Raw genomic sequence first — 26,225 nt, 5'->3', positions numbered from 1 at the left:
TATTACAAACACTATTCCATCCCCTGTCATGACATGCCAATTTTCAAGACAATCTCTTTTGTGGATATGGATTTTAGATAATTTTTTAAGTTAAAAGAAGCTTATAACGGGGGTGGAGGAGTTGTACATCAGTAAGCCCTTGACCAAACAACCTCAGATGTTCACTGAAGACTCTACCCTAGACCCTTTTGTGGCATACCAGTTTTCAAGATATATGCATGTAGTTGTCTGAGCACTTTGATTATTCACATCAGCTCCTTATTGGAGGACTGTACCTGTGGAAGCCCTTGAGCAAATTATCCCAATTTTCACCTCTAACTCTACCCAGGACCCTAATGTGACACAGCAATATTATGGTGAGGTGGTAGTGCCACCACAGTTAAGCTTGAATCAGGATTTCCATTTTAATAGGTGAAGAAGGTGTACAGAACGTCTGTCTTTTCAGCTGTTATATCATTTTTGTTTTTTGTAGTTCACTTTTTCATTTTTTTATAACAGCTTGTGTGGGAGAGGGGGACAATATCATCTGAGGTTTGCTATGACTGTTCTAAAAAGGGCTGTATGACTAAAAGTTTCTAATAATAATAACAATAATACTTAGCTTGTATATAGATCTGAACGCGGTTTATAGAGGATGAGGAAGTAAAATTGATTTGGATTGGTGATGTGAAAAGTCATGACAGAAAGACACTATGTAAAAATAGCTAAACTTGTATAAATTTTAATTTTGTAAATGATTTATTTTCTTTCTGTCTGGGAAATAAATCCGTCAGGATTTCATCATTTTAAGCTCCATTGAATGATGGGCAGAGCTGAGGTTTTTTTTGCGGGGGAGGGGTGTTGGTATGCTGCAAGATGTTAATGGCTGCCATCAAGAGGGTCTTTGCTTTATAGATCATATCAGACCTGGTTAAAACTGATGGTTGTGCTAAACACTCTTTTTCAGACTAAATGGAAACAGCAATTAAGGCCATGTCTACATCTAAAATTTTGCAGCGCTGGTTGTTACAGCTGTATTAGTACAGCTGTATAGGGCCAGCGCTGCAGAGTGGCCACACTTACAGCAACCTGCGCTGCAAGTGGTGTTAGATGTGGCCACACTGCACCGCTGTTGGGCGGCTTCAAGGGGGGTTCCGGGAACGCGAGAGCAAACCGGGAAAGGAGACCAGCTTCGCCGCGGTTTGCTCTCGCGTTCCCTGAACCCCCCTGCAAACCGCAGGGAAGGAGACCTGCTTGCTCGGGGTTCCGGGAACGAGAGAGCAAACCGGGAAAGGAGACCAGCTTCGCCGCGGTTTGCTCTCGCGTTCCCCGAACCCCCCTGCAAACCGCAGGGAAGGAGACCTGCTTGCTCGGGGTTCCGGGAACGCGAGAGCAAACCGGGAAAGGAGACCAGCTTCGCCGCGGTTTGCTCTCGCGTTCCCCGAACCACCCTGCAAACCGCAGGGAAGGAGACCTGCTTGCTCGGGGTTCCGGGAACGCGAGAACAAACCGGGAAAGGAGACCAGCTTCGCTGCGGTTTGCTCTCGCGTTCCCCGAACCCCCCTACAAACCGCAGGGAAGGAGACCTGCTTGCTCGGGGTTCCGGGAACGCGAGAGCAAACCGGGAAAGGAGACCAGCTTCGCCGCGGTTTGCTCTCGCGTTCCCCGAACCACCCAGCAAACCGCAGGGAAGGAGACCTGCTTGCTCGGGGTTCCGGGAACGTGAGAGCAAGCCAGGGAAGGAGACCAGCTTGATTACCAGAGGCTTCCTCCTTCCACGGAGGTCAAGAAAAGCGCTGGTAAGTGTCTACATTGGATTACCAGTGCTGGATCACCAGCGCTGGATCCTCTACACCCGAGACAAAACGGGAGTACGGCCAGCGCTGCAAACAGGGAGTTGCAGCGCTGGTGATGCTCTGCAGATGTGTACTCCTTCAAAGTTGCAGCGCTGTAACTCCCTCACCAGCGCTGCAACTTTCTGATGTAGACAAGCCCTAAGTCCCTTTTGCATAGTTGTGGCTGGAAACAATAGAAGCCACTGATCAGAAGCTAAACTGTGTGGTTTGAGGGATTCCATCATTGTACATGCAGGGGCTAGCAGATTGTGTGTGTGTGTGTGTGTGTGATATCATTTATTTAGCTGTGACACTCTGAGCAAGTTTCCCAGACCTGAAGAAAAGCCTGTAAGCTCAAAAGCTCATCCTCTCTCACCAACAGAAGTTGGTCTAATAAAAGGTATTACCTCACTCACCTTGTCTCTGAGCGTGGAAGAGGCAGAAAGCCAAAAGAGCAAGCAGTGAGTGAGAGAAGCAGTTATTGAGTGTGGCCTTGAGAGAAAGCAGTGCGACAGAGCTCTTTGGGGGCATGGAACTTGCATGAGGCTTGGGAACACTGAACAAAGCAGCCTGCTGTTGGTTGTTTCTGCTGTGTTCAGGGAAACAGGACTTTGTGTATATTCTTTGTAAATAAACAGGATTGCACCAAAAAGTATACCTGACTTGTATTATTAATGTCTCCTCTTAAGAGAAACAAGGCCATAAGTTTTGGCCAACTGGTTGAGCCAAAGGGGCAACAGCAATCACTTGATTTTTGGGTGTCTGATGACTCGTTCAGACCCCTTTTTCCACAAAACTACAATACTTTGTGGGGTGAACTTGGATTGGTGTGAACTCTTGGTTTATGTAGATTGGATGAATGATTGTAAAAAGTTGAAATTGGTTTTCAGTGTTTATTTTTCATGATAAACATAAGTTACTGTTTTGACTGGTGACAATATCCTGGAACTACTTTATTCCACCTTATGCCATTTCTTAAAATAGGGCTATCATGGATGCATTTCCTGATGCTCAAAGGAAACAGAATCATTCATAAATACCACGCAGGCAATCCAGAAATTTCAGCCCACATACAAGAAACCATTTCTCAATAAACCATTCTGTCCTAATAATTACCTTAAAATATAAAGCATAGAGCAAACTCTCTGCTATTTGCCACAGCGTCTAAGGACCACCACAAAACAAAACAAAAAAGAAAACATTTCTTCAAAAACTGAAAACTTACTTGCACATTTAGAAAAAGAACTTGTAAGAATTATAACCATACCAATAATAGTTGTTATATAATGTTTTCACAAAATACCTCTCAAAGTGCTTTACAAAGGAAGGCAAGTGTCATTAGCCCCTTTATACATATGGGGAAACTGAGGCAGAGAGGTAAAGTTGCTTGCTCAAGGTCACATAGCAGGTCAGTGGCAGAACCAGGAACAGAGCGTAGATCTCCTGATCTCAGTCCAGTGCATTATCCACTGAACAAAAGTGCCTCCCTTAAATTTTTGAAGCTATTATATTTTGGAGAAAAACCACTGTCCTATACTGATTTCACCACTATAATAAACTATTTTAGTTAGCTGAATTTAAAAAAAATATTCCCAATTAATCAGTCATGACAAGCTTCATTTTTTCCTCCTAATGCAACTAAAATTTTCATTAGTCAGTATCAGGATTAATCTGTATCTTCTCTGTTGATCTCAACTTTGGGAATATGATCTGTCTTTTTAAAAACAAACCAAACAACCAACCTCTACCCATTTCTGCTTGATCAGGTGGAGGTTGTGAAATATAAAGGGATTTATAAAAAATTCTTAAAGCATGCTTTTAAAAAAAAATAGATCATGTTAAGCTCCCCTCCAAAGATATTTTGTCCCCCCTTTCTGAGTGTCATGTTATGTCCATTAATTTCAGTGTACTGTATAATGATGAACACTTGACTATTGATCAAATAATGTTCCATCTTCAGTGATTTAATTTAACTAATCATTGGCCGCATATATATACAGACTATTTGCTATACTTTGGGTCTAGTCCTGCAGTCCTTTCTCAGACATAATCCCAATTGACGTTCATGAATATTTTGCCTGGATAAGGACTGCAGTACTGGGGCCTTTATCTATATTCCAGGACACTGGATGCTTTTCATCCCAAACCAGTTGCTGCATAAGGGGCTTTCTTGTCTTCAATCAGTATATAATTTTCAAAAAAAGATTGATATATTTCTGCCATGTTCATCCACTGCCAGCTGAAGATATTTTATGCTCTTCTTCTTCTTCCATCCTTCCAGTGTCTGAGTATTTTTAAGGGAAATATTAAACATTCTGGTTCTCTCCCTGACTAGCTATGTAGTCCTATGCAAATTACTTAACTGTCCTGTGCCTCGGTTTCCCCTTCTATAAAATGGAGATGATGATGCTTGCTCACTTTTGGAAAGTGCTTTCAGATCGTTGGAGAAAAAGTGCAATTATATATATTATTATTCTTCATTAAATTATCCAACTTTTTTAAAGTACATTGCACAAAGCACTGCAGTCATTGCTCAGACTGTACTTCCATAGAAGTATCTTTCTTTGGCTCTGAACTTTCAAGTTGTACTGCATGTACCTTTGCAATGGCCCAGAAATCCATTGAAGTCAATTAGCTGGGTACATGGGTGCAGTAAACAATTTGATTTGAGGCCTTTCCTGGTATATTTTTTGTGACTGAGGACTAGAGCTGGTCTGAGATGCCAATTCACAGAAGTGATATATTTTGCTATCTCTAGTCAACAGGGCCGGCTTTAGGAGGTTCGGGCAGGGCTGGCGCTATCATTTAGGCAGCCTAGGCAATTGCCTAGGGCGCCAGGATTATTCGGGGGGTGGCATTTTGCCGGGGGGCAGCAGGTGGCTCCGGTTGAGTTGCCGCCCGCTGGTCCGCGGCTCTGGTGGAGCTGCCACAGTCATGCCTGTGGACTGTTGGCTGCTCGCGCGGCTCCAGTAGACCTCCCGCAGGCATGCCTGCAGCAGCTCCACCAGAGCCACGGACCAAAGGACCCTCCGCAGGAACGGCTGCAGCAGCTCCACCGGAGCCGCGGGATCAGCGCAGGGGGCAGTGAAATGGCCGTGCACCTAGGGCGCGAGAAACCCTAGCGCCGGTCCTCGGTGTGGGGCCCAGTTCGAACAGTTTCGATGGGGCCCCATCAGCGCCGCCAGGTGAGAAATTAAAAAGGCGACTCCAGCCAGGGAAGGGATTCTCACTGGGCGCGTGGCCCTCTTCGGTGCGAGGCCCAATTCGGGGGAATTGGTGGAATAGGCCTAAAACTGGCCCTGCTAGTCAACACCCACAGCTCTGCATCAGGACTTGGGGAGCCGAGAGAGACGGGAAGCCCTAGGCTCCCTGGTCCCAGGGTAAGCCCCATAGCGGTCATACCCTGAAACTGCAGATCCTGGGAACCCTGCAGTAGCTCAGTGAAACAGACAAGAATGTCAATTTCATATTTTGTTTTTGGAAACGCAGTGATCCATTGTTTCAGCAAATGTTGACTTCTCCAAGAATATTTAGCAAATTTGGTTTCATTGCAACGAAGAAAGAACCCAGGTCATGCAAATCTGAAATTCTGAAACATGAGTTGGCTTGGCTCCTGGATTCCCAGGGCAGAAGGGACCATCGTGATCCTCCAGCCTGACCACCTGCATAGCATAAGCCATACAACTTCTCCCTAACAATTCCTAAGTGGTAAGAATGAACATTTCTGGTTACACCGCAGGATAAGAAGATGGCCCACTGCATTTCTTTTAATAAGCAGAAGTTGGAGTCCAATTTGATGCTTAGTCCAGCGTTCAGCCTTTCGCAAAGCAACCAGTAAATCCGTGCTGTGAGCCACTGGCAAGAGACAGGCAGGCAGAGCTCTGCGGAGCCGAGGCAGAGGTGCCGTTCCGGTGTGTGTGTGGGGGGGAGCTACCCCTCTGCCCGCTCGTGCAGCAGGGACCGGGGCAGGGGCTCGGCGCTCTGTGCGGCCGGGCTGCTGCTGCATTTGCACGGAAGAAGCACGCGCCCCGCCCGTCTTGTCAGCCAGCGCCAGGAGCCACTGTCTCTCGCGCGCGCTCTTCCCCACCTCTGCGCCCGAGACCCTCTCGCCTCTTCCCGCTGCGTGCGCGCGCAGCGACAGTTGCAAGCCTGTGGGGAGGGGAGCGGGGCTGGGGCGCGCGCGCCTCAGAACAGTCAGAGGCGAACGAGCGATGGAGGAGGAGGTGCGGGCGCGCGCCGGGGATGGGGAAGAGCGGGGAGGAGGAGGCGCCGTGCGCGCGCTAGCGATAGATGACTGGGTGGGTAGGTAGGCAGAGGGGGACGAAGCGGCGCGCGCGCCCAGTCAGCAGCGAGAGCCCTTAGCAGCCGAGCGGCGAGGCGGGAGCCAGACGAGCTGGTGCCGCGGCGCTGGGACCTGTGGGGAGGAGAAGGGAAGGGCTGGGGTGCCGCGCCGCGCCGCGCCCCCTGCGGACAGCGCCAGAGACACTCCCCGCGGGGCAGCATGAGGGCGGCGGTGCGGCTGTGATCCGCGCCGCAGAGGGGCAGCCCAGTCCCCGGCTCCTTGGCTGCGGCCGCCCCCAGTCCCCGTCAGAGCGGTGCCCCGGGAGCGATGAGCCATGAAGCCTCCTGGCAGCAGCGCCCTGCGGCAGCCCCTTGCCGGCCGCAGCCTCCGCGAAGCCGCCTCCTGCCTGAGGCTCCGGCCGCCGTGCCGCCTCCAGCTGCTGCTGGGGCTGCTGCTCCTCTCCGGCCCCGCCTGGCTCCAGTCCTGGGGGGCTGCTGCAGCCACCGGTGGGTAGAAAGCTGCCCTTGGCGCCGGCAGCCGGCACAGGGGACACAGGGTGTGTGTGTGAGATCTGTCCATCTGTGTGTGTGAGAGACAGGTGTGTGGGTGTGCAAGAGAGATCTGTCCATCTATCCATTTCACCCACCCCAGTAATCTTCTATGCCAGCCTGTTTTCTGCATTTAATAGTAATTGTCATATCTCCCCATATGATATTGTCATATCTCCAGATATGGGGTGTATATCTATATTTGTGCATTTTAAAAATACCAAGCAGTAATGGGTTAAAATCCTCTTTAAATCCTGTATTCAATGGGGGGGGGGAGGACATGTATAAAATGCTTTGATGAAGCTGAAACAAAAAATGTTTGGGAGGGTATTTTGTGATGTTTGTGGGAAGAACATATCTGAAAATACAATATGTTTTTGAAGGTCTGGTTTCCTTTCAGCTGCATTTAAATGAAATGCAGAATGCTGGATACAATTGTTTCCAATATGCCATTATTATTATTACTGTTATTCTATTGCTTGCCAGATTGATTGATACCAGATACCTTGAAAATGAACAGAAAGGAAATGGGGGCTTGAGCAGGAAAACCCTGGAATGCTGCCTGCTAGAAGTGCTCTTGGCATTCTCAAAGTTACAAGAATAGGGAAAATTGCCCTTATGTAAAGGGAATTGATTAACATTCAGTGCACATAAACTCGGGACTCAAGTTGTCTTAGGAAAGTGGGGAGTGTTCCCACCAGTTTCACAGATGTATGCATGGTTCACTACAGCACAGTGTGCCCGTCTGCAGCCAGCACAGAGAAGTATAAGGGAGGACTGCATGTCTATTAAGAGATTTCCCCCTCCCTTCCCCCCAAGATGAAAGGCTTTAAAATACTCAACATCCGAGATTGCATGTGGAAAATATACATGAATTTAAATAATACATGATAGCAGAAAAACGTTTGAAGTGTAAAAATAAATCAAACATACTGCATTAATGAGCAGCCTATTATTTCTCTTTAAGCGAATAATACACTGGAATACAGCAAAACATATCTCTAGCTTCATTTTATGGAAAGAGACACATTCTGCACTTTAGTTTATGGCAGGCTATTTTTCTTCCTCAGCTCTGCATTGGAATGAAACTGCAGGAGGAATAGCAGGAGCATTGTCAGATAAAGAGAATACATTTCTACAGAGTAACAGCAGTAGCAGTAAGAATAACAACCAGAGCAATGAAATCCAGAAAGAAATCACACTGCCTTCAAGACTGGTCTATTATATCAACAGAGACTCTGAAAGCCCTTACCGTATCCTGGACACTAGGGCAAGACACCAGCAGAAACACAACAAGGTAGAGACAAAAGAGATGATGTACAGTAGCTTAAAAGTAATAGTATCTGTTGTGGAACTGTATTACTTTAGAATATTTATTTAGCAGGACACCAAGACTTGGAGGTCATTGCACCACTTTTAGAAGTGAAAGAAAAAAAACCTCACAATTAATCTAGAATACTTTTCCACTAAGAAATAAATAATTATGGAAATTTAAAGATAGGCCTGATTTGAAATTCTAGATTCATATCCCTAATCCTGGTATTTCAGGGAAGTTGTGGAATTGGATCACAATTCAGCAATTTTTTGGTCTATAATCCCAATATAGATCACATTGGTTTGACGTAATCTGAATTGTAATACTGTACCCAGCAAAATACTCTTTAAAATTGTGCTAGACTACTCAAGTATTTGTGGCCTTTGCCTTGTTTTTAAACATGAGACCATTTAACTCAAAGTGTTGCTAAATGAACTAAATTCTGGTTTCCTGCTAATGCATGCACGTTAACAATAATTATAAAAGTTGCCAGTTTTCAAAATCTTTAGTCAGAAACTGAACACTTCTATAATTACAAACTGAAAAAAATTGTTACTTTAATATTAATCTTATGCTGATACAGATTTATAAACCTGAGCTGGTCAGTAGAAGTGTGCCTGAACTGGTGTGTGATTTAGGAATATGGTATTGGTTTTGTGTAATGATCTGGTCTAGAAGTAAATATACCTCAAAATATCTCTTTCAAGCCATTTTATATTACTTGAAAAATGCTTTTCCATTGAAAAAGGATGAAGGAATTTTACTCCTGCCCATGGATTCTGCATTAAAAAGATAACATTTTGGGAAGTGAAGAGGATTTGTGCCCAATGGTCTGTAATGGGATATTAGATGGGGTAGGATCTGAGAATTCTTTCCTGGGTGCTGGCTGGTGAGTCTTGCCCACATACTCGGGGTTTAACTGATCGCCATGCTTGTGGTCGGGAAGGAATTTTCCTCCAGGGCAGATTGGCAGAGGCCCTGGAGGTTTTTTGCGTTCCTCTGCAGCATGGGGCACGGTCACTTGCTGGAGGATTCTCTGCACCTTGAGGTCTTTAACCACAATTTGAGGCCTTCAGTAACTCAGACATAGGTTAGGAGTTTGTTCCAGGAGTGGGTGGATGACATTTTGTGGCCTGCATTGTGCAAAAGGTCAGACTAGATGACCGTAATGGTCCCTTCTGACCTTAAGTCTATGAATTTATGAAAGAAGAGATCAATGTCTCTGTTCTTATCATGAAAAGTTGGATCTGTGTCTAGAATACTGCTATGAGACTCTGATGCATTGGTGTTCCTATTGAATTAGATTAGATTTCTACGAAGATCAAACAAATTCCCTATGCTTGATGTTATTTAAATAAATGATTGTGAATTTATTAATATTTTGACTTGCATTGTATAACATTTTATAGCTTATGGTAATTTTGAGCTAATTATAAATAATATCATTTGGGCCTTCTCATTTAAAATTATTCTGAGTCTCTAATTATGGTTTAATAAGGAGGGAGGTGCTTACTAGGTAATTCAGCACAGAATACAAGATCCTGGCAGGTGCTGATGGTTACTCATGCCATTTCTAGCAATATTCTAGAGTACTATAGAAAAGTGAGTCCATTGCTGGAATTCTGTTTAGTTAGCCTCATTTTCCTACTAGGCTACTTGCAGAAATGACATCACAGTATCTCACAGGACTGAAATGTCATTTTCCAAAGTGTGGACTCATGGGGTTGTGGTGTGTGTGTGGGAGGTTAGGGAGGGTGGAGGTAGAGGGAGAGGAAGTTTGAAGTATTTTACAAAATGATAAATGGTAGGGAATAATATGGCATGTTTCCCAAAAGGAGTGGTAGCACTAGCACATAGAAAAAATATTTCATCTACACATTTCTTTGATGCTGGATTCTGAACAATTTCCAGAGGTATCTACATTTATCCATTTGTCCAGCTCCTCTTTAAGAAAATTATTATATAAACAAAATTTGGTAAAGCTCTTTGTATTATAATCGTTGCCTATCTTTGACTTCATGTATTGCTTTTCTAGATTTCTATGGAAATAGATTTCCTTTATGTAGTTGCTCATTAGAAATTCTTTATTCTCTTTCCTTAGTATCTTCCAAATTTACTTGCTCTTTTCTCTTCTGACTTCTTACAGAAAGGGAAAACCCAAGGTGGAAATTCAGGGTGGTGGAGTATGCGGAATAAAGTGTTTGCAGGCTTCCAGAAAGATTTGAGGATGTAGGTCTGGGAATAATGTAGTTGATCTGAGATTTGTGGGGAAATTTTGCAGGTCTTGGAGTACCCACACATCCAGTCACTTTACCAGTCTCTCCTTGTGTTGCTTTTCCATATATATTATTTCTTAAGGAATTTTGATGCCATTCCTTACCTCCCTGTGCCCTAGTCTCCACCTCAGGTTTGTATAGAACAGTGATTCTCAAACTGTGGGTCGGGACCCCAAAGTGGGTTGTGACCCCATTTTAATGAGGTTGCCAGGGCTGGCATTAGACTTGCTGGGGCAGAAGCTGAAGTCCAAGCCTCACTATCCTGGGTCGAAGCCAAAGCCCGAGGGCTTCAGCCCTGGGCAGCTGGGCTCAGGCTTTGGCTTCAGCTCTGAGTGGTGGGGCTCAAGTTACAGGCACCTCACCTAGCGCTAAAGCCCTTGGGCTTTGCCCAACCACCTCGGGTGGTGGGGCTTGGGTGGGCTCAGGCTTCAGTCCCCTCTCCTGGGGTCATGTAAGTTTTGTTGTCAGAAGATGCTTGCGATGCAATGAAGTTTGAGAATCCCCGGTGTAGAAACAGTTGATGGAGCAGAACTCTACAGGAGTTAATGCTGATCTTGGTAGCATTAATTTCAATGGGTATGCTCAGGGCGGAGTACTGTGTAGAGTGGCTCTCGTTTCCACTCAGCTGTGCCCCTTTGACATGACTAGCTCCACTATGCAATATTCTTACAGGGGAGTTTCTGTAAGCTTGAAGGTCAAGCAGAACGTATCTTGTTGGCTCTCTTCCTTGATGAGTTTTTGCCCTTTTGGAGCTGAACTTCCACTACTTTGATCCCTTTCACATAGCAATGGGATTGACTGTGCTTTTACTGGATTCTCCCTTGTGCATTGCATTAGGTTTAAATTGCTCAACTGTACTTCCAAAGTGCTGACAGTTCCAGTCGAGCTTATATTTTGTAGCTTGTCCCATACCTATCCTCTTCTTTTCATTTACTCCGCCCACTCCACCAACAATTCCTCCCTCAACATTTTGTTTGTTTCCTCCTCCTGTGTGTTTGTATCATGGAGGACAGCACAAAAATTCACTAAAAATGCATAATCTCCCAATCACAGTTTGCCAAAGTGCTGCCCTTACCACATGAAATGAGTGGGTTTTTAAAATCCTTTTCCAGATATTATAATGACAAATAAGCAAGTTATATGCACCTTTGGATTTCCCACTGCATTCTGTTTTTCATATGTCTGTTTTATTTTGGAAGGCCTTCTGGTCAGGAATTGCCTTTCATTAATTATTGTAAAGAGGTGATCACATTGTAAGTGATAAATTAGTAATTTTTAAAATCAGAAACAAGAGGTCTATTTTTAGGATTGAAAATTTAGGTGTAAATAGCGAGGGGGCAAACATGGCAGCCTTTTTAAAATGTGCTAATTAGTTAAGGAAAGAAATGTTTGATATTTTTATGCATTTTAATGAGATGAATGACCCCAAATCTTGTTTTGTGAGCATTGTTTTATTGCATCTTTTATATGTAATTGATACTGAAGTGCCTAGAATGGAATGGCCTAATTCTGTAAGCCCTCTGCGTAGCTGCCATTGACGTTAATGGGAATGAGAGCTCCCCATATGGTTGGCTGTGGGATTGGGCCTGAATACCTTCTAAATGCTGAATCACTATGCAAAGCTTATGGATACATTAGCGTGTAAAATGAGAGGTGTATGTCGGAGGAGAAATAGAGCAATGCAGAAGGGTTTTTAAAATAGCATTTTTTTTCTTTTAAAAATCTCTTCCTGATGGTAAAGTGTTTACAAGATGACTATTTTGGAAGATATATATGAATTAAAGAGATATTGTCAAGATAAAAATAATGGGTTGTGTTCTCTTCCCAGTTATACTGGTATAACCCAGTTGCAATAATTAGGATCACGCTGGTGTAACTAAGAGGAGAATTTGATCCTATATATATTTTTTTAAGTCCTTACTTTAAAGTCCTACACTTGTGACAGTACTGATTATTTAAAAACTCTTTCTGCTGTTTTAACTTATTTGTCTAGTCAATTTTCATTTTCTGGTTCTTTTCTGTAGTGCTTGGGTTGCGAATGCTGGGGGGGATATCTAACAAACAAGAAAGCTATATAACTGAAATTTGAAGTATTTCATTAAAACATTTCCTATAGATATTAAATTGTGGGGACTTAAATCATCTTTGGGGTCTAAATCATTTGTCAACATCCGTTTATATGAAAAACTGTATTTCATAAATACAAATGTCTTATGAACAACAAAATATACTACAGTATACTAAACATTGATGATGAATAATTACATAAAACATAGTGAGAGACTGAGTGGATCATGAAGATTAGTAATGGGATATAGTACAGAGCTTTTAATCTATATTTCATCAGTACAAATAAGGCCTAGGACATCAGTGACTGGCAGAAGGTAATGACACCTGTGCAGTTGGTTTATGTGTAATGCGCTGGTGGTTTCTTTTAATTCTTGTATTTTTGTGTGGTGGATGCATGACCACTGTTATCATGTCATCTGTTATCATTGTAACTTAGTCCATGACCCAAGAGTTTACACTCTATTTTAAATGTTTTTACAGTAAATGCATAATCAAGACCTGATCCTGCCTGGGGCCCTTACTTGCTACTGTAATACAAGTACTGGTAATTAAACAGACAAACAGAAGAAACAACCTGATACATCAGGTCATGACTGAGGCACAGCCACAGTGCAGCGTGGGGAATCATGCACTCCTACTGGGTATGCTGTACATATTCTGTGGCTAGAGGACTTTAGTCTCCACTGCTGCAAGCCTGGTTGTGTACAGAAGTGCTATAACCATTTAAAAATATTTTTAAAAATTGAAAACTTACCACACTTATTTTTTTTAAAAGTAGTCTTTAGCAGAGCTGATTGTCTCGTTAGGTAAACAAACTATTTGTGTATCTTTTAAATGTATTTGCAATCTACTGTATATGCTTGCACAAGCATCTTACGCTACTTAGGCCAGTGGTCCCCAACCTTTTCCGGGTGGCGGGCGCCGGACGACAAGCTACCGAGGACCATGGCCGGCGGACAAGCATCTGCCAAAATGCTGCTGAGAAGTGGTAACGTCAAGAGGCGTCGCCACTGAAAAGCTGCTGAAAATCAGTGGCATTTCGGCGGAGATGCCTCTTTGTGACGCCACTTTTCGGCAGCTATTTTGGTGGTGACACCTCTTGATGACGCTGCTTTTCGGCGGCATTTTGGTGGATATTTGTCCGCCAGCCAGTACGCGGGCGCACATAGATGCCCTAGCGGGCGACATGGCAAACGCGAGCAGTAGGTTGGGGACCCCTTACTTAGGCTTTGTACCCCCCAGTGATTTTTCTGTTTATCATCTCTTCATTGAAAGGCCACCATAATTAGGTCTAAATAGTGTAAATTATCAGTAAGGCCTCCCAATCTTTTTTGTCTTCTCATCTTCCACATTTTTCTCTGATCCTAGACAGAAATCCACTGTCATTATCTTTTTGGTGAGATGAAAGCTTGAATTTCTAAGTTAGAGACAGTGCAGCGCTGAATGTTGAATGTATTTCTCCTTCAGCATCAAGCAGAATATTTTGAAACATTTTGGTACCTGAATGCTTTTTTGGCTCCATGGCTGAGAAGCTCATCAGGCTAGCAACCTATTTTATTTCTGAAAAATTACCAAATATATAATAGAACATGTTCTTGGTTGGGATAATAGCACACCTGTACTGCATTATAATGTATTTAGATTCACCTTCACCTTTTGGTATTATCCCAGAAAGATGCATGCAAGTGTAATATTTTATAGACATTAAAATATTCCTATTTTGTTTGTAAGAAAATCAAATTTTCCTGGAGAGAGAGTATTTAGAATAGGAGTTTGAGTCAGTACTTTGGCTTCTATTCCTCCCATGCTACTGACTGACCTTGGGAAGCTACATCCTTCAATTTCTTTATATATAAGTTGAGCATAATTCCTTCATTACAGGGGTATTATGAAGTTTATTAATGTGGAGTACTTTGAGATCATAGGGTGAAAGGCAGCATATAAGTTGTTATTTTTGCCCATATCCTCCTCCCTCCCCCCGCTATTATTTATTAATTTATTTGTTGCATCATTAAGTTAGGGCAATACAGAGAACCCATCACTCATTATAGTGAGAAGTCACTCATATGAGTAGTTCAGTTGAAGTCAGTAGGACTACTTCTGTATAAGGAGGCGTTTACCATCTGGGTCTTAAATTTATAAATCATTGGGCAGGGATTCTATGTTTGTATAGAATGTGACATCCTGGGGGCCCTGACTCTAATTAAGTCTTTGGGCACCTTGTCAATACAGATGAACAGTAATTTCCCAGGCATCACTATTTAAAAATTACAGTTAGTAAAAAGATAAACTTTTATGTGAAAAGTAAGCAGGAGCAGATGAAACCCTAAGGAAGCAAGTCTTCATGCAAATAAAATGAGTTCCAGTTGAAATAATCCTTTGGAAGACTGTGTTCCTCAGAAGAGACTGTGTAGTATCTTATGATGAGATGATACTATGTCTCTGTTTTCTACTTATGTAGTCAGGCCTGCTGCTCTTCACTCCTGATATGTCAATTAAATCTTTCCCTAATTTATCTGCCGTTGGATTGAAAATGGTCTCATACATTATAAACACTATTCAAAGCAGTGGCTTTCAAGAATACGAGGTATATGTTTTTAAAAAAATATTTCCCAAACAAACCAATATCTTCAAATATTAGAGTTAAGGTTGCCCTTCTCAAACACAGCACCTATCCTGAGTTTTAAAACAGAGTTTTATAACTTGTTTCATGTGTACGTTACTGCACTAATGAAGGCACTTCAGAATTTTTTTTTAATATAAGTGCTCTAATTAATTTCATGATCTATCATGTAAAGTTTGTTTGTACATATGTAAGTTTGTAATTTTTACATGTATGGCACTTGGCCTGGTTTACATTACAAACTTGTGTTCTTATAACTATGTTGTTCAGGGTTGTGGAAAATCCGCACCCCTGAGCGATGCAGCTATACTGACCGAACTCCTGGTGTACACTGTGCTATATTGATGAGAGAGCTTCTCCTGTCGACACAGCTACCATCCCTCAGGAAGGTGGAGTACTTAATGCTGACGGGAAGAGCTCCCTTGTTGACATAGGTAGCACCTTCGCTAAGCGCTACAGCAGCGCAGCTGTACTGTTGCAGCACTAAGTGTAGAAAAGCCCTTGGAGACTTGGCTGGCATATGGTAAGGCTGATTATGAGAAATACTGAGAACCATCTGCAAAGTACTGAGCACTCTCAGCGCTTTGCATGATTGGGACCTTAATGATCCTGTGACGTTATACCCCATATTCTTCATAGAAATATAGTTATGATATGTATATGGCATTACCAAGATATATTTTATGCAAGATGGCTCATGTAAGGTATCGTTGGAAAGGTTATGATTTACTGAATGTGATTATCCAGTTTGTATGCATGTATCATTTCTGTGTCTAAAGTTAGGAATATTGACTGTGTAACAACAACTGTGTGTGTATTTGCAAGACACCCACCAGACAATCGGTCATCACAGCTTTGATGGGCTGTTAGGAAGAAACAGTAAGACTGAAGATACTAATCTCTCTCCTTCCTGAGAGGCATCCTGGGATGTAGATGTGACACTACCAGGTCTTATCACCTGATACAAAATACCACCTTGAACACTGCTTGTACTTTTCCTCTGTAGATGGTTGCGGATCAGACAAAGGTTTCCTGCCTTAGGAAAATAATTTTTAAGTCTGAGGGGAGAAAGGGGAGGTTTAATCTATACCAAGGGTCGACAACTTTTGGCACACGGCCCATCAGGGTAATTCGCTAGCGGGCTGCGAGACAATTTGTTATTTTGACCATCAGCAGGTATGACACCCGCACCTCCGAGTGGCCATGGTTTGCTGTTCCCAGTCAATGGGAGCCACAAGAAGCGGCGGCCAGCACATCCCAGCAGCCCATGCCGCTGCCTGCAGCTCCCATTGGCTGAGAACAGCGAACCACAGCCACTGGGAGGTGTGAGGGGCCGTGCCTGCAGACGGTCAACGTAAACAAAATGTCTCGCAGCCCGCCAGCAGTTTACCCTGATGGACTTTGTGCTGAAGGTTGCTGGCCCCTGATCTAGACTCTCCTACATTGCCTACCCAAGAAGAAGGACTGCTGAAAGTACCTGAGGGGGAAAAAAGGAACTAACCTGAAGGGAAAGGTAGGGGTGAGTCCAGACTGAGACAAGGGTCCCGACTGTAAGAGGAAATAACTGGAACTCTGAGCTACAGAAACTCTGCTTCCTGCCTAATTCAACATTTAGCATGAGAAATTACATTTTGTAACCTGTTTCTTTAGTGAATCAAGTTTAGTTTTGAGTGTTTTGTTTTATTTGCTTAGTAATCTGCTTTGTTCTATTTTCTATCCTTTATAGTCACTTGAAATCTGCCTTTTATAGTTAATAAATTTGTTTTGTTTATTATTAAACCCAGTTTATGCAATTTCTAAGGGAGATGAGGAGGAGAAGTTGTGCATATCTCTCCTCACATTGAAGGAGGGGGAAAAATTTTTATGAATTTGTGCCGTGCAGATCTTTCTGTACATCATAAGACAGATTATTTTGAGTTTATTCCCCAAAAGGGGTGTGCATGTGAGTGCTGGGTGAATCCTCTCACACAGAGCTGACTTCAGTCTGTGTCTGCAGTTGGGTGTGGGCCCCTGACCTCACTGTGTGTGCTGCAAAGGGCTGGAGAGCCTAATTCAGCAAAACGGGGTGTCAAGGTTCCTTCCCCACTCTGAACTTTAGGGTACAAATGTGGGACCTGCATGGACACTTCTAAGCTTAATTACTAGCTTAGATCTGGTACACTCCCACCATCCAGAAGTCAGTGTCTGGAGCACTTCCTGTCCCCCCAAAACTCTCCCCTCCCTGGGTGGCCTTGAGGGACTTCACCAATTCCCTGGTGAACACAGATCCAGTCCCCTTGGATCTTAAAACAAGGAAAAATCAATCAGGTTCTTAAAAAGAAAGCTTTTAATTAAAGAAGAAAGATAAAAATCATCTCTGTAAAATCAGGATGGAAAATACTTTACAGGGTAATCAAATTCGTATAGCCCAGAGGAACCCCCTCTAGCCTTAAGTTCAAAGTTACAGCAAACAGAGGTAAAATCCTCTCAGCAAAAAAGGACATTTACAAGTTGAGAAAACAGAAATAAAACTAATCCCCCTTGCCTGGCTGTTACTTACAATTTTGAAACATGAGAGACTGGTTTAGAAAGATTTGGAGAGCCTGGATTGACGTCTGGTCCCTCTTAGTCCCAAGAGCGAACAACCCCCAAAACAAAGAGCACAAACAAAGACTTCCCTCCACCAAGATTTGAAAGTATCTTGTCCTCCTATTGGTCCTCTGGTCAGGAGTCAGCCAGGTTTACTGAGCTTCTTAACCCTTTACAGGTAAAAGAGACATTAACCCTTAACTATCTGTTTATGACACAGGGAGAGAGAATTCAGGCTGGTGGAGCAAGAGGAGGAGCACAGTGAAACCACAGTACATCAGGCGGCATCCCAAAGGGGGTCTAACCCGTCACAGATCTCCTATTTACTTTGTATCTAAACACAATTTGTAACATTATTTTATGTGTATGTTGACTTCAGTGGGACTTAAGCATGTGTTTAAAGTTAAGCGGGTGTGTAAGTACTTTGCTGAATTGGGACCTAGGTGCAACTTGTGAATTCTTACAAGTTCTTTGTGCTGAACTTGCAACCATGATGATACTCAGAAAATAAGGCTTTTGTGGCTTCTTTTTGGTGTCACAAGTGCCCAAGAAATCTTCCAAAGGAAAATAAAAGAAATTCTGCAAGGGCTGAAGGGAGTGGAAGTGTATGTAGGTGACATTTTAGTTTAGTCTAAGTTAGAGGAAAATCATACTGTAAGGTTGGAATAAGTTCTGAAGGCAGTTGAGGTTACTTACTGGATTAAAATTAAATAGAGGAAAATGTACTAAACAGAAAATTGAGCTACAGTTCTTGGACCATGTGATTTATTTTATCTGGATCTGCCCTCCGATCCCCCTTTATCAAAGTATAGTTGAAATGCTACCACCTAAAAGAATTCAGAACCTATGCAGTTTCTTGGAATGTTAAAGCTATTGAGCAAATTCATATCTAGCTTACTCTCAAAAGGCCAAGCTTCTTATGAACTGCTCTGCGAATCTGGTTTAAAGCACAGGAACGTGCTTTTAAGGATCTAAAAAATTTATTGACCATATCCCTATACATTTTGTGCTGTTTCTAAATCTAGAGCCATTGTGGAAGATGTTGGCAGCTATGATCTGGATGTGCTGATAGTTCATTTACGTGCAAATGATTAGAAACCTCTAGCATATTGTTCTAGATGACTTTTAGACTCTTGGACCAATATACAAAAATAGGGAGAGAACATTTGATCATAGGCTCACAAAATATTTGCAGGGACTTGATATTTTTAAGCCTCAGACAACCGCAGTCCACTGTCTCCAGTAACAAATAGTAAAAATACAGATAGGGGGCCTCTTACATGCTAGAGATTGCTCGTGCCTTTACATCTATTGTAAAATATGCTCCAGGGAAGTTTGTGATGGTGGCTAAACCTTATCAGGGAGTCTTGTTGGTTACCCAGATTCTGCAGAAGCTTGCGATTATATAGAATCACTTATTGGTACCATTTTGAGTGTCCTGATAGCTTCCCAATAAAAATTAGAACTGATTAAAATAGACAGTTGTGCTAATTCATAACTACCCACTGTATCCAGGATTGTAAGATATAGTTCACACTGTTTTTTGTTTGTTTGTTTTTAATATCGGTCCCACATCTAGCCTTCCATGCAATGACAGAAGAATTCACCAAAGTTGACAGCTTATGGCAATTTTGTTATCCTGTAGTTCTTGAAAGATGATTCATGGTGAAGAATACATGAGACATCAGTGTTTCACAAAATGCCAGGAGCAAGCCAAAATATCAGTTGTGGTGTCCCAGCATAGGACAGATCTTAACTGTCCTAGACTTAGAGTAGCCAGAAAAACACAATCCAAAGAGCCTCTAATACTCAGTGTTAATTGGTAGTCCTTGGAAAAGAATTAGCACTAAACTTATGTGAAGAAAAGGGACATACCTATTGGATAGCCGTTGACTTTTTTCTGGGTTCATAAACATTCTTCTTATTATTAGACCCATAAGTCAGTAGCTCACAGAGAAATTTAAAGGCTCTCATTCTTGAATTCCAGAAGAAATAGTTGCTGATGGGAACAGTTTGCCATGAATTCCAAGCTGGTGGGATAAAGTATGACTTTGGAATACAGTATTTCTCAGCACTTAGCAACTACAAGAGAATTCCTTGGGAATTTTGAAAGTCTCCTTCCTATTTGCTCAGTGATGCGTGCAGTGGTCTCAGTGCATCTTTCCAGGTGACCATGCCTGCTCCACGCACCAGGCAATCCCTGACTTTGAGCAGTGCCAAGCTGTTGGACCTCATCAACATTTGGGGAAAGGAGGCTGTCCAGTCCCAGCTGCGCTCCAGCCATAGGAATTGATACCTGAATTGGCGGTCAATGCAGGGTCAAAGTGAAGGAGCTGCAGAATGCCTACCACAAGGCATGGGAGGAAAACTGCCACTCTGGTGCTGCACCCATGAGCTGCTGGCTCTACAAAGAGCTGGATGTGCTACTCGGTAGCGACCCCACCTCCACTGCAAAGGTCATTGTGGACACTTCGGTGGCTCATGTGCCAGTCGGGAGTGTACCGAGCCAGGTGGAAGAAATCTTGCACGAGGATGTGGAGGGGGACCCAGAGGCAGAGGACAACTTCGAGGTCAGAGATGCATGCAGCCAGGACTGTTCTCTAACCCGGAGGAGGCTTGCCAGTAGGAGCTTGGCGAAGCACAAACAGGAGAGGAGGCCCCTCGTAAGTGGCTTTGATTTTGGGAATCACTGAAGCAAGTTGTTGGGGGCAGGAGGGTTACAGAAAGCAGGCTTGTGTCTGTAAGAATCAGATACCACCACATGCCTAGTCTGAGTGGCGGAACAGGGTGTTGATTGACTCCCTCACTTCATGTGAATCTGCCTCAGAGATCTCCACAAAATTCTCATGGAGATACTAGGCAATCCGCTGTCACAAGTTCTTTGGCAGAGCTGCTTTGTTTCTTGCCCCATTAAGGGTAACTTTCCTGCGCCACTCTGCCATCACTGGGGGGTGGGGTGGAGGACCATTGCTGCACACAGGCGAGCCGCATAAGGGCCAGAGCTTGGAAGAGACCCTCCCTTGATTCACTGCTCACCCTTAGCAGCGAGATATCTTCCATAATGAACGCAGCATGTGGAAAATATGGGGACAGAAATGATTAAAAGGCCCCCTCTCAGAGCTGGCTCTCCCCGAAGGGCCACATGCCCAGTGTACAGTATGGTCCTGGAACACTGATTTCCCCTGCCCCTGAGGTTACTCACCATTTTGGGGATCTTGTGGCTCATGTGTGCTTGCCTGGGATCAGCCAGTTAGCAACAGGTATGTGAATAGTGGCTGTGTTCTAAATCACTGAATCAGTGGCCTGTGTGTTTCAACTGACACTGCTTATGTAAAATGTTGCATTTTGGCTTCACAGGTACAATCTTGGGAGCTCACTCTCCCTCTTTGTTATCACCAGTTGAACGGCTGCGCAGAATTAGAAAGCGGCCACAAAGAACTAAAGAGGACTTTCTGCGTGATGTCATGATGCACTCACCGGCCGAAAAACAAGAATTGAAGGAGTGGTGGAACAGCGAAAAGAGGGACCGAAAGGAGACTGCATCACGCTGGAACAAAGCCATAGAGCAGCTCTTACAGGTTATGGAGCACCAGGCGGAATCCCTCCAGGCTCTACTAGCACTGCAAACCGAGCAGCTCTGTGCCTGCTGTCGCAAAACGCTTTCCCATGCACCTTCCAAACACTGCCAAGACACTCTTACCAACCTCCTGGCTTCAGTCTGTATCCACTGCATTTCACTCCTGCCCTGTCCAGTCCCGCTCTGCGGACTCCCAGGACTCACTGCACTCAACACCCGTCCCTCCGCAGTTTAGGTATGCGGAAGTACAGTACCCACTGCACTGTACTCCAGAGGACAAGGTTGCATATGATACCTGGACATACACAAATCTTTAGCTGCCTTGGGACCCTCCCTTCCTCCATCCCCCACACTGCTGAGGTGGGTTTTTTTTTGTCTCTCTCCTCCAGTTGTTGTTTGTTTTGGTTTTAAAACAATCTTTATTCCATTAATTGAAAGCAAACAGAGCCCTGCAAAGCAACAGGCAATTTTCTTAAACCTTCACAGTACATCATCTGCACCAATCACAATCACCTCCTAGCACTACAAGCGCTGCACTCCTGATTATAGCACCAAATATTAGTAGCTTTCAGCTTCAAATTGCTACCTCACTGCATCCCTGATCCTTATTGCCCCACGCTGCGCCCTTCTAATAGCCCTGGTCTCTGGCTGTTCAAATTCAGCCTCCAGGCGCTGAGCCTCAGTGGTCCAGCCCTGAGTGAAGCTTTCACCCTTCCCTTCACAAATTATTATGGACTGTATAGCACGTGGCTATAAGCACAGGAATATTGTCATTGGCCAGGGCAAGCCTCCCATATAGGCAGTGCCAGCGGGCCTTTAAACGGCCAAAAGCACACTCAGCAGTCATTCTGCAATTGCTCAGCCTGTTGTTGAACTGCTCGTTGCTGCTGTGAAGCTTCATAAGCCACGGCATTAAGGGGTAGGCAAGGTCTCCCAGGATCACAGTCGGCATTTTGACTTTCCCTACAGTGATCTTCTGGTCTGGGAAGAAAGTCCCTGCTTGCAGCTTCCTGAATAGGCCAGTGTTCTGAAAGGTGCATGCATCATGCACCTTTCTGGACCAGCCTGCGTTAATGTCTGTGAAATGTGAAAAGTCACCACATGCTTTTCCAACGGCAGGGTAGCTGTCATTCTCGTTTCCTTGTGCCACAGGGTTGGGGCAAGCTCATGACACAGTCTCATGAATGTGGCTTTCCTCACCTGAAAGTTCTGCAGCCACTGCTCATCATCCTCGACGTGCATAGGTGATGTGATCCCAGGGCCGGCGCTACCATTTAGGCAGCCTAGGCAATCGCCTAGGGTGCCAGAATAATTGGTGGGCGCCGTTTTGCCGGAGGGGGCGGCAGGCGGCTCAGGTGGAGCTGCCGTAGTGGTGCCTGCGGAGGGTCCGGTGCTCCGCGGCTCCAGTGGAGCTGCCGCAGTCCTGCCTGCGGATGGACGGCTTCTCACGTGGCTCCGGTGGACCGCCCGTAGGCATGACTGCAGCAGCTTCACCGGAGCTGCGGACCAAAGGACCCTCAGCAGGCACCACTGCGGCAGCTCCACCGGAGCCGCGGGACCAGCACGCGGGGCAGCGAAATTGCCGTCCGCGTAGGGCGCTCAAACCCCTAGCACCGGTCCTGTGTGATCCCACCATTCAGTACTTGTTTCCTGAGTCCAAAAGTGGCTTTCCACTGTCGTCAGCACCTCTGTGAATGCCACAAGCAATCTTGTGTCATAAGTACTACCCGTGGTGAGATCAATGTGAAACTCCTCTTGCCTTTGTAGTCAAAGGAATAACTCTACTGCTCCTCGTGAAGTGTTAGTGAGAGTGAGCAGAATATTGGTCAAGAGTGCAGAATCCATTCCTGCAGCCCGAAGAGGCAGAGTGTGCAGTACACAAACAGTTGAAAGATGGCACCAAATGCAGACGGGGATTGCTGGGATGCAAAGCAATGCATCATGGGGCATTGGGAGAGGACTTAGATTGCCCCGTGACCCCCTCTGCCTTCCCTCAACTCTTAGCGGCAGAAGAGGAAGAGATGCTCTGTGGGATAGCTGCCCAGAGTGCACCGCTCCGAATACCGCTGCAAGTGCCGCAAGTGTGAATATGCTATTGTGCAGGCAGCTAACAGTGTGAACACACAACAGCAGTTTCCCTTCTGTGCTCTCTGACTGGCATTGTAACTCTGCCAGCGTAGACATACCCTGAATGCAGCCTAAAGTTTACCCAAGCTTAAACCAGGAGACACAATCTTGATAAAACGGTCCTGAGGAAAACTATGGGACATTAGCTGTTGTCATGGGATGCATCTTAACTTCAGTTTCTACGTGGTTGAGATTGATCAACGTATTCAGTACAGAAGAACACAGGGGCATCTTCATTTGGGTGCAACCTTTGTAGCAGTGGTATTCACTCTACAGTCTATTTGTTCATTGACGTGGGTGGTGGATTGCACTTAAAAACCCCAGACGGGCACCTTTTGTTTTTTTTAAATATATATAAATATATATTACATTATATTTTATTGAAGACTAAAATAAGACAAAGTTCAGGAGAAATGACCAGTTGAAAAGGCTCTGTTTTTTGTAGCCTCTGGCTAATAGATATTTGATTTTTCTTCCTAACCCCCTCTTTTTTCTGGAAAGGAGAAGAAACATTTTTCCTGCCCCTTAGTGCAATATATATCTCATTGCTCTGGCTGAAGCAGAGGTGATGGTGTGTTTCTGTTCATCATTTCCTCCTCCCAGTTTTTATTCTTGGGTCCTCCTCTCCAGTGAATAGTTTAGTGCCTGCTTCTGCTGCTTGCAGCCTTCCTGTGCTACAGCAGAGTAAAACGGGCCTGATTCCTTTCACTGTCACTACTGCCCACACATAGGGTTTTGCATGTTTTCAGTGAAAACTGGCAAGACTCAGCAGCAGAAGAGGCATTGGAGCTGTGTGTAGAACAAGGAAGAAAGCAACTGTCCTTAATTCACACTTGTAAGGTTTTTTTCCAAACATAAGAGCTAGAAATTTAATATTTTTTAAATGAAAAGCTTAGATTCTACAAACACTGACATTTGTGTGAGAATTTCCTACATGCCTCACAAGTGGACTATTTTTAAGCTTTGTATGTTTCTCTGTTATCGCTGCAGTCTTTACTTTCTTATTGAGACTCTGAACCACTTCTGTGATCTACCTTAAAAAACTAAGGGGTGTTTTTTACTATAGTATATCAGGTACCCTTTCCTTCTCTGTGAATTGGGGTTTTGAAAATGCTCCTGAATCAAGTTATACTACACCTCCTACCTCGATATAACGCTGTCCTCGGGAGCCAAAATATCTTACCACATTATAGGTGAAACCGCGTTATATTGAACTTGCTTTGATCTGCTGGAGTGCGCAGCCCTGTCCCCCTGGAGCACTGCTTTTCCGCGTTATATCTGTATTCGTGTTATATCGGGTCGTATTATATCGGGGTAGAGGTGTACATGGAAATAATGACTCTTGTCTAGTTGTCTGCATTTTTTTTAAAGTACTGCGGAGCAATATAAAGAGTAAGCAGGACATGTGCCTGTGTAAGATAATAGTGTCTGCTTTCTTTGCTCTGTGGAACTAACATTCATCAACATGACAATATGGTCTGCTAATAAGTGATTTTCCAACTCGTGACTAAAGCAGATAATTAGGGTTGTTCCTTCATTGACGGCCTGTATGTTGTAAGCATGCATGCTTGAGCCGGCTGTGACAGCAATATTGTGTACACTGTTTAGTTATGAAATGCATTAATTGTTAAGAATGGGGAAAAATTATATGTCAACTCAATACTTATAGGACCCTTGTGAATATTAACTCCATCTGGAGATACCAATTAGTATATAGTACATTTAGAATACCAGTTGATGAACATACATACAAAGTCAGAGACAAGGAAGTGGTGCAACAAACGGCCTAGATTTCCTGGAGCACATGGAGTTGATAAAAATGTACACCAGCACTATAAAGGAAACTAAGAAAACTTTACTCCTTCTATAGTGGCCAGCAAGTCCTGGTTGGCAAAGTTGGTCCAAAAAAAGATATTATCTTACCCACCTTGTCTCTCATATCCTGAGATCAACATGGCTACAAGAACAAGAAAACAGCTATTCATATAAGTTAATACACCTCTACCCAGATATAACGTGACCCGATATAAAATGAATTCGGATATAACGCGGTAAAGCAGCGCTCCAGGGTGTGTGTATGTGGGAGGGGAATGCGCGCTCTGGCGGATCAAAGCAAGTTCAATATAGCGCGTTTTCACCTATAACACTGTAAGATTTTTTGGCTCCCGAGGACAGCATTATATCGAGGTAGATGTGTACTTAGCGTTTTATGCTTTTATTAGCATATGGTTTTAGTGCTAATTTATAAAATAAACCTGCTCTGTGTTTTTTGGTTTTTCTCTACTTTCTATGGACATGTGTATCAAGGAAGGATCTCTTCAGATGTTACAGTATAAATCTTTTGAGTGTTGTGTGAATCAATGGAGAAATGCATTGGTGCCTTGACCTGATTTCTTGGTAGAGAGATGCTGATTCATTTGCACTCAGTTGAGAAGTGTATTATGCTTGTGCTGGTGGCTTAATCCCACTCATTTGAGATGATTCCCCTGCTAGGGCCTACAAATTCCAGTTCGACCATAGATAATTTAATTAGAAGGTTTCAGTAGATTTCACTAGTCCACTAACATTGCTCTGAGGTCTTTTACCACTTACACTGTTTCTCAATAAACAGTGTGTGTGTGTTAATTATAACTTATTTTAACTGCCGTTTAATAGTCCAGATATTTTCAGATTATAATCAAGATACTTTTAAAGTAATGGAGGATTTGTTTCTGAAATACCATTTAGCTTCTATATTGTCAAATTAGAAAACATACTTATTGTAGTTGTTTTGGATAAATAACACTTCTAAGGACAAGGTTTAATTCCCATATGTCCTTCATAAAAGCACGTTTTGGCAAGATGTTCAACAAATTAGTTTATTTTGTTGAAGTTTAATTAATTAAGTTTTATTTTGTAGTATATTATGCATTGTTTATTATTATAAAGCACATTGTAGAAATAATTAGCCAAAATTGATTTGAACATTTGGAGAGCACTGCTAAATTGTTTAAAATCTACAACTTTTGAACTCTTGTTTCTTATT

General features: G+C 43.5%; 1 protein-coding gene across 4 annotated transcripts in view; it reads left to right on the top strand.

The window, feature by feature from the left end:
- Window positions 1–6,205: 6,205 nt before the first annotated feature.
- Window positions 6,206–26,225, top strand: part of ADAM23 (ADAM metallopeptidase domain 23) — a 202,705-nt gene continuing 182,685 nt past the window's right edge. For 2 of the 4 annotated variants that reach the window (XM_030579908.1, XM_030579909.1), the window contains exons 1-2: window positions 6,207–6,602; window positions 7,715–7,941. In XM_030579908.1, the coding sequence (XP_030435768.1) occupies window positions 6,431–6,602; window positions 7,715–7,941 (399 nt within the window). In that variant the 5' untranslated portion in view covers window positions 6,207–6,430. Of the gene's footprint in view, window positions 6,603–7,714; window positions 7,942–26,225 lie in introns of all 4 variants that reach the window. The other 2 variants (XM_030579907.1, XM_030579906.1) reach the window with 2 other exon arrangements.

Source organism: Gopherus evgoodei, chromosome 11 (assembly GCF_007399415.2).
Source record: "Gopherus evgoodei ecotype Sinaloan lineage chromosome 11, rGopEvg1_v1.p, whole genome shotgun sequence".
Classification (NCBI taxonomy): Eukaryota; Metazoa; Chordata; order Testudines; family Testudinidae; genus Gopherus; species Gopherus evgoodei.
Note: the sequence above shows the minus strand (reverse complement) of the source record. Positions and strands in the feature narration are given on the sequence as shown.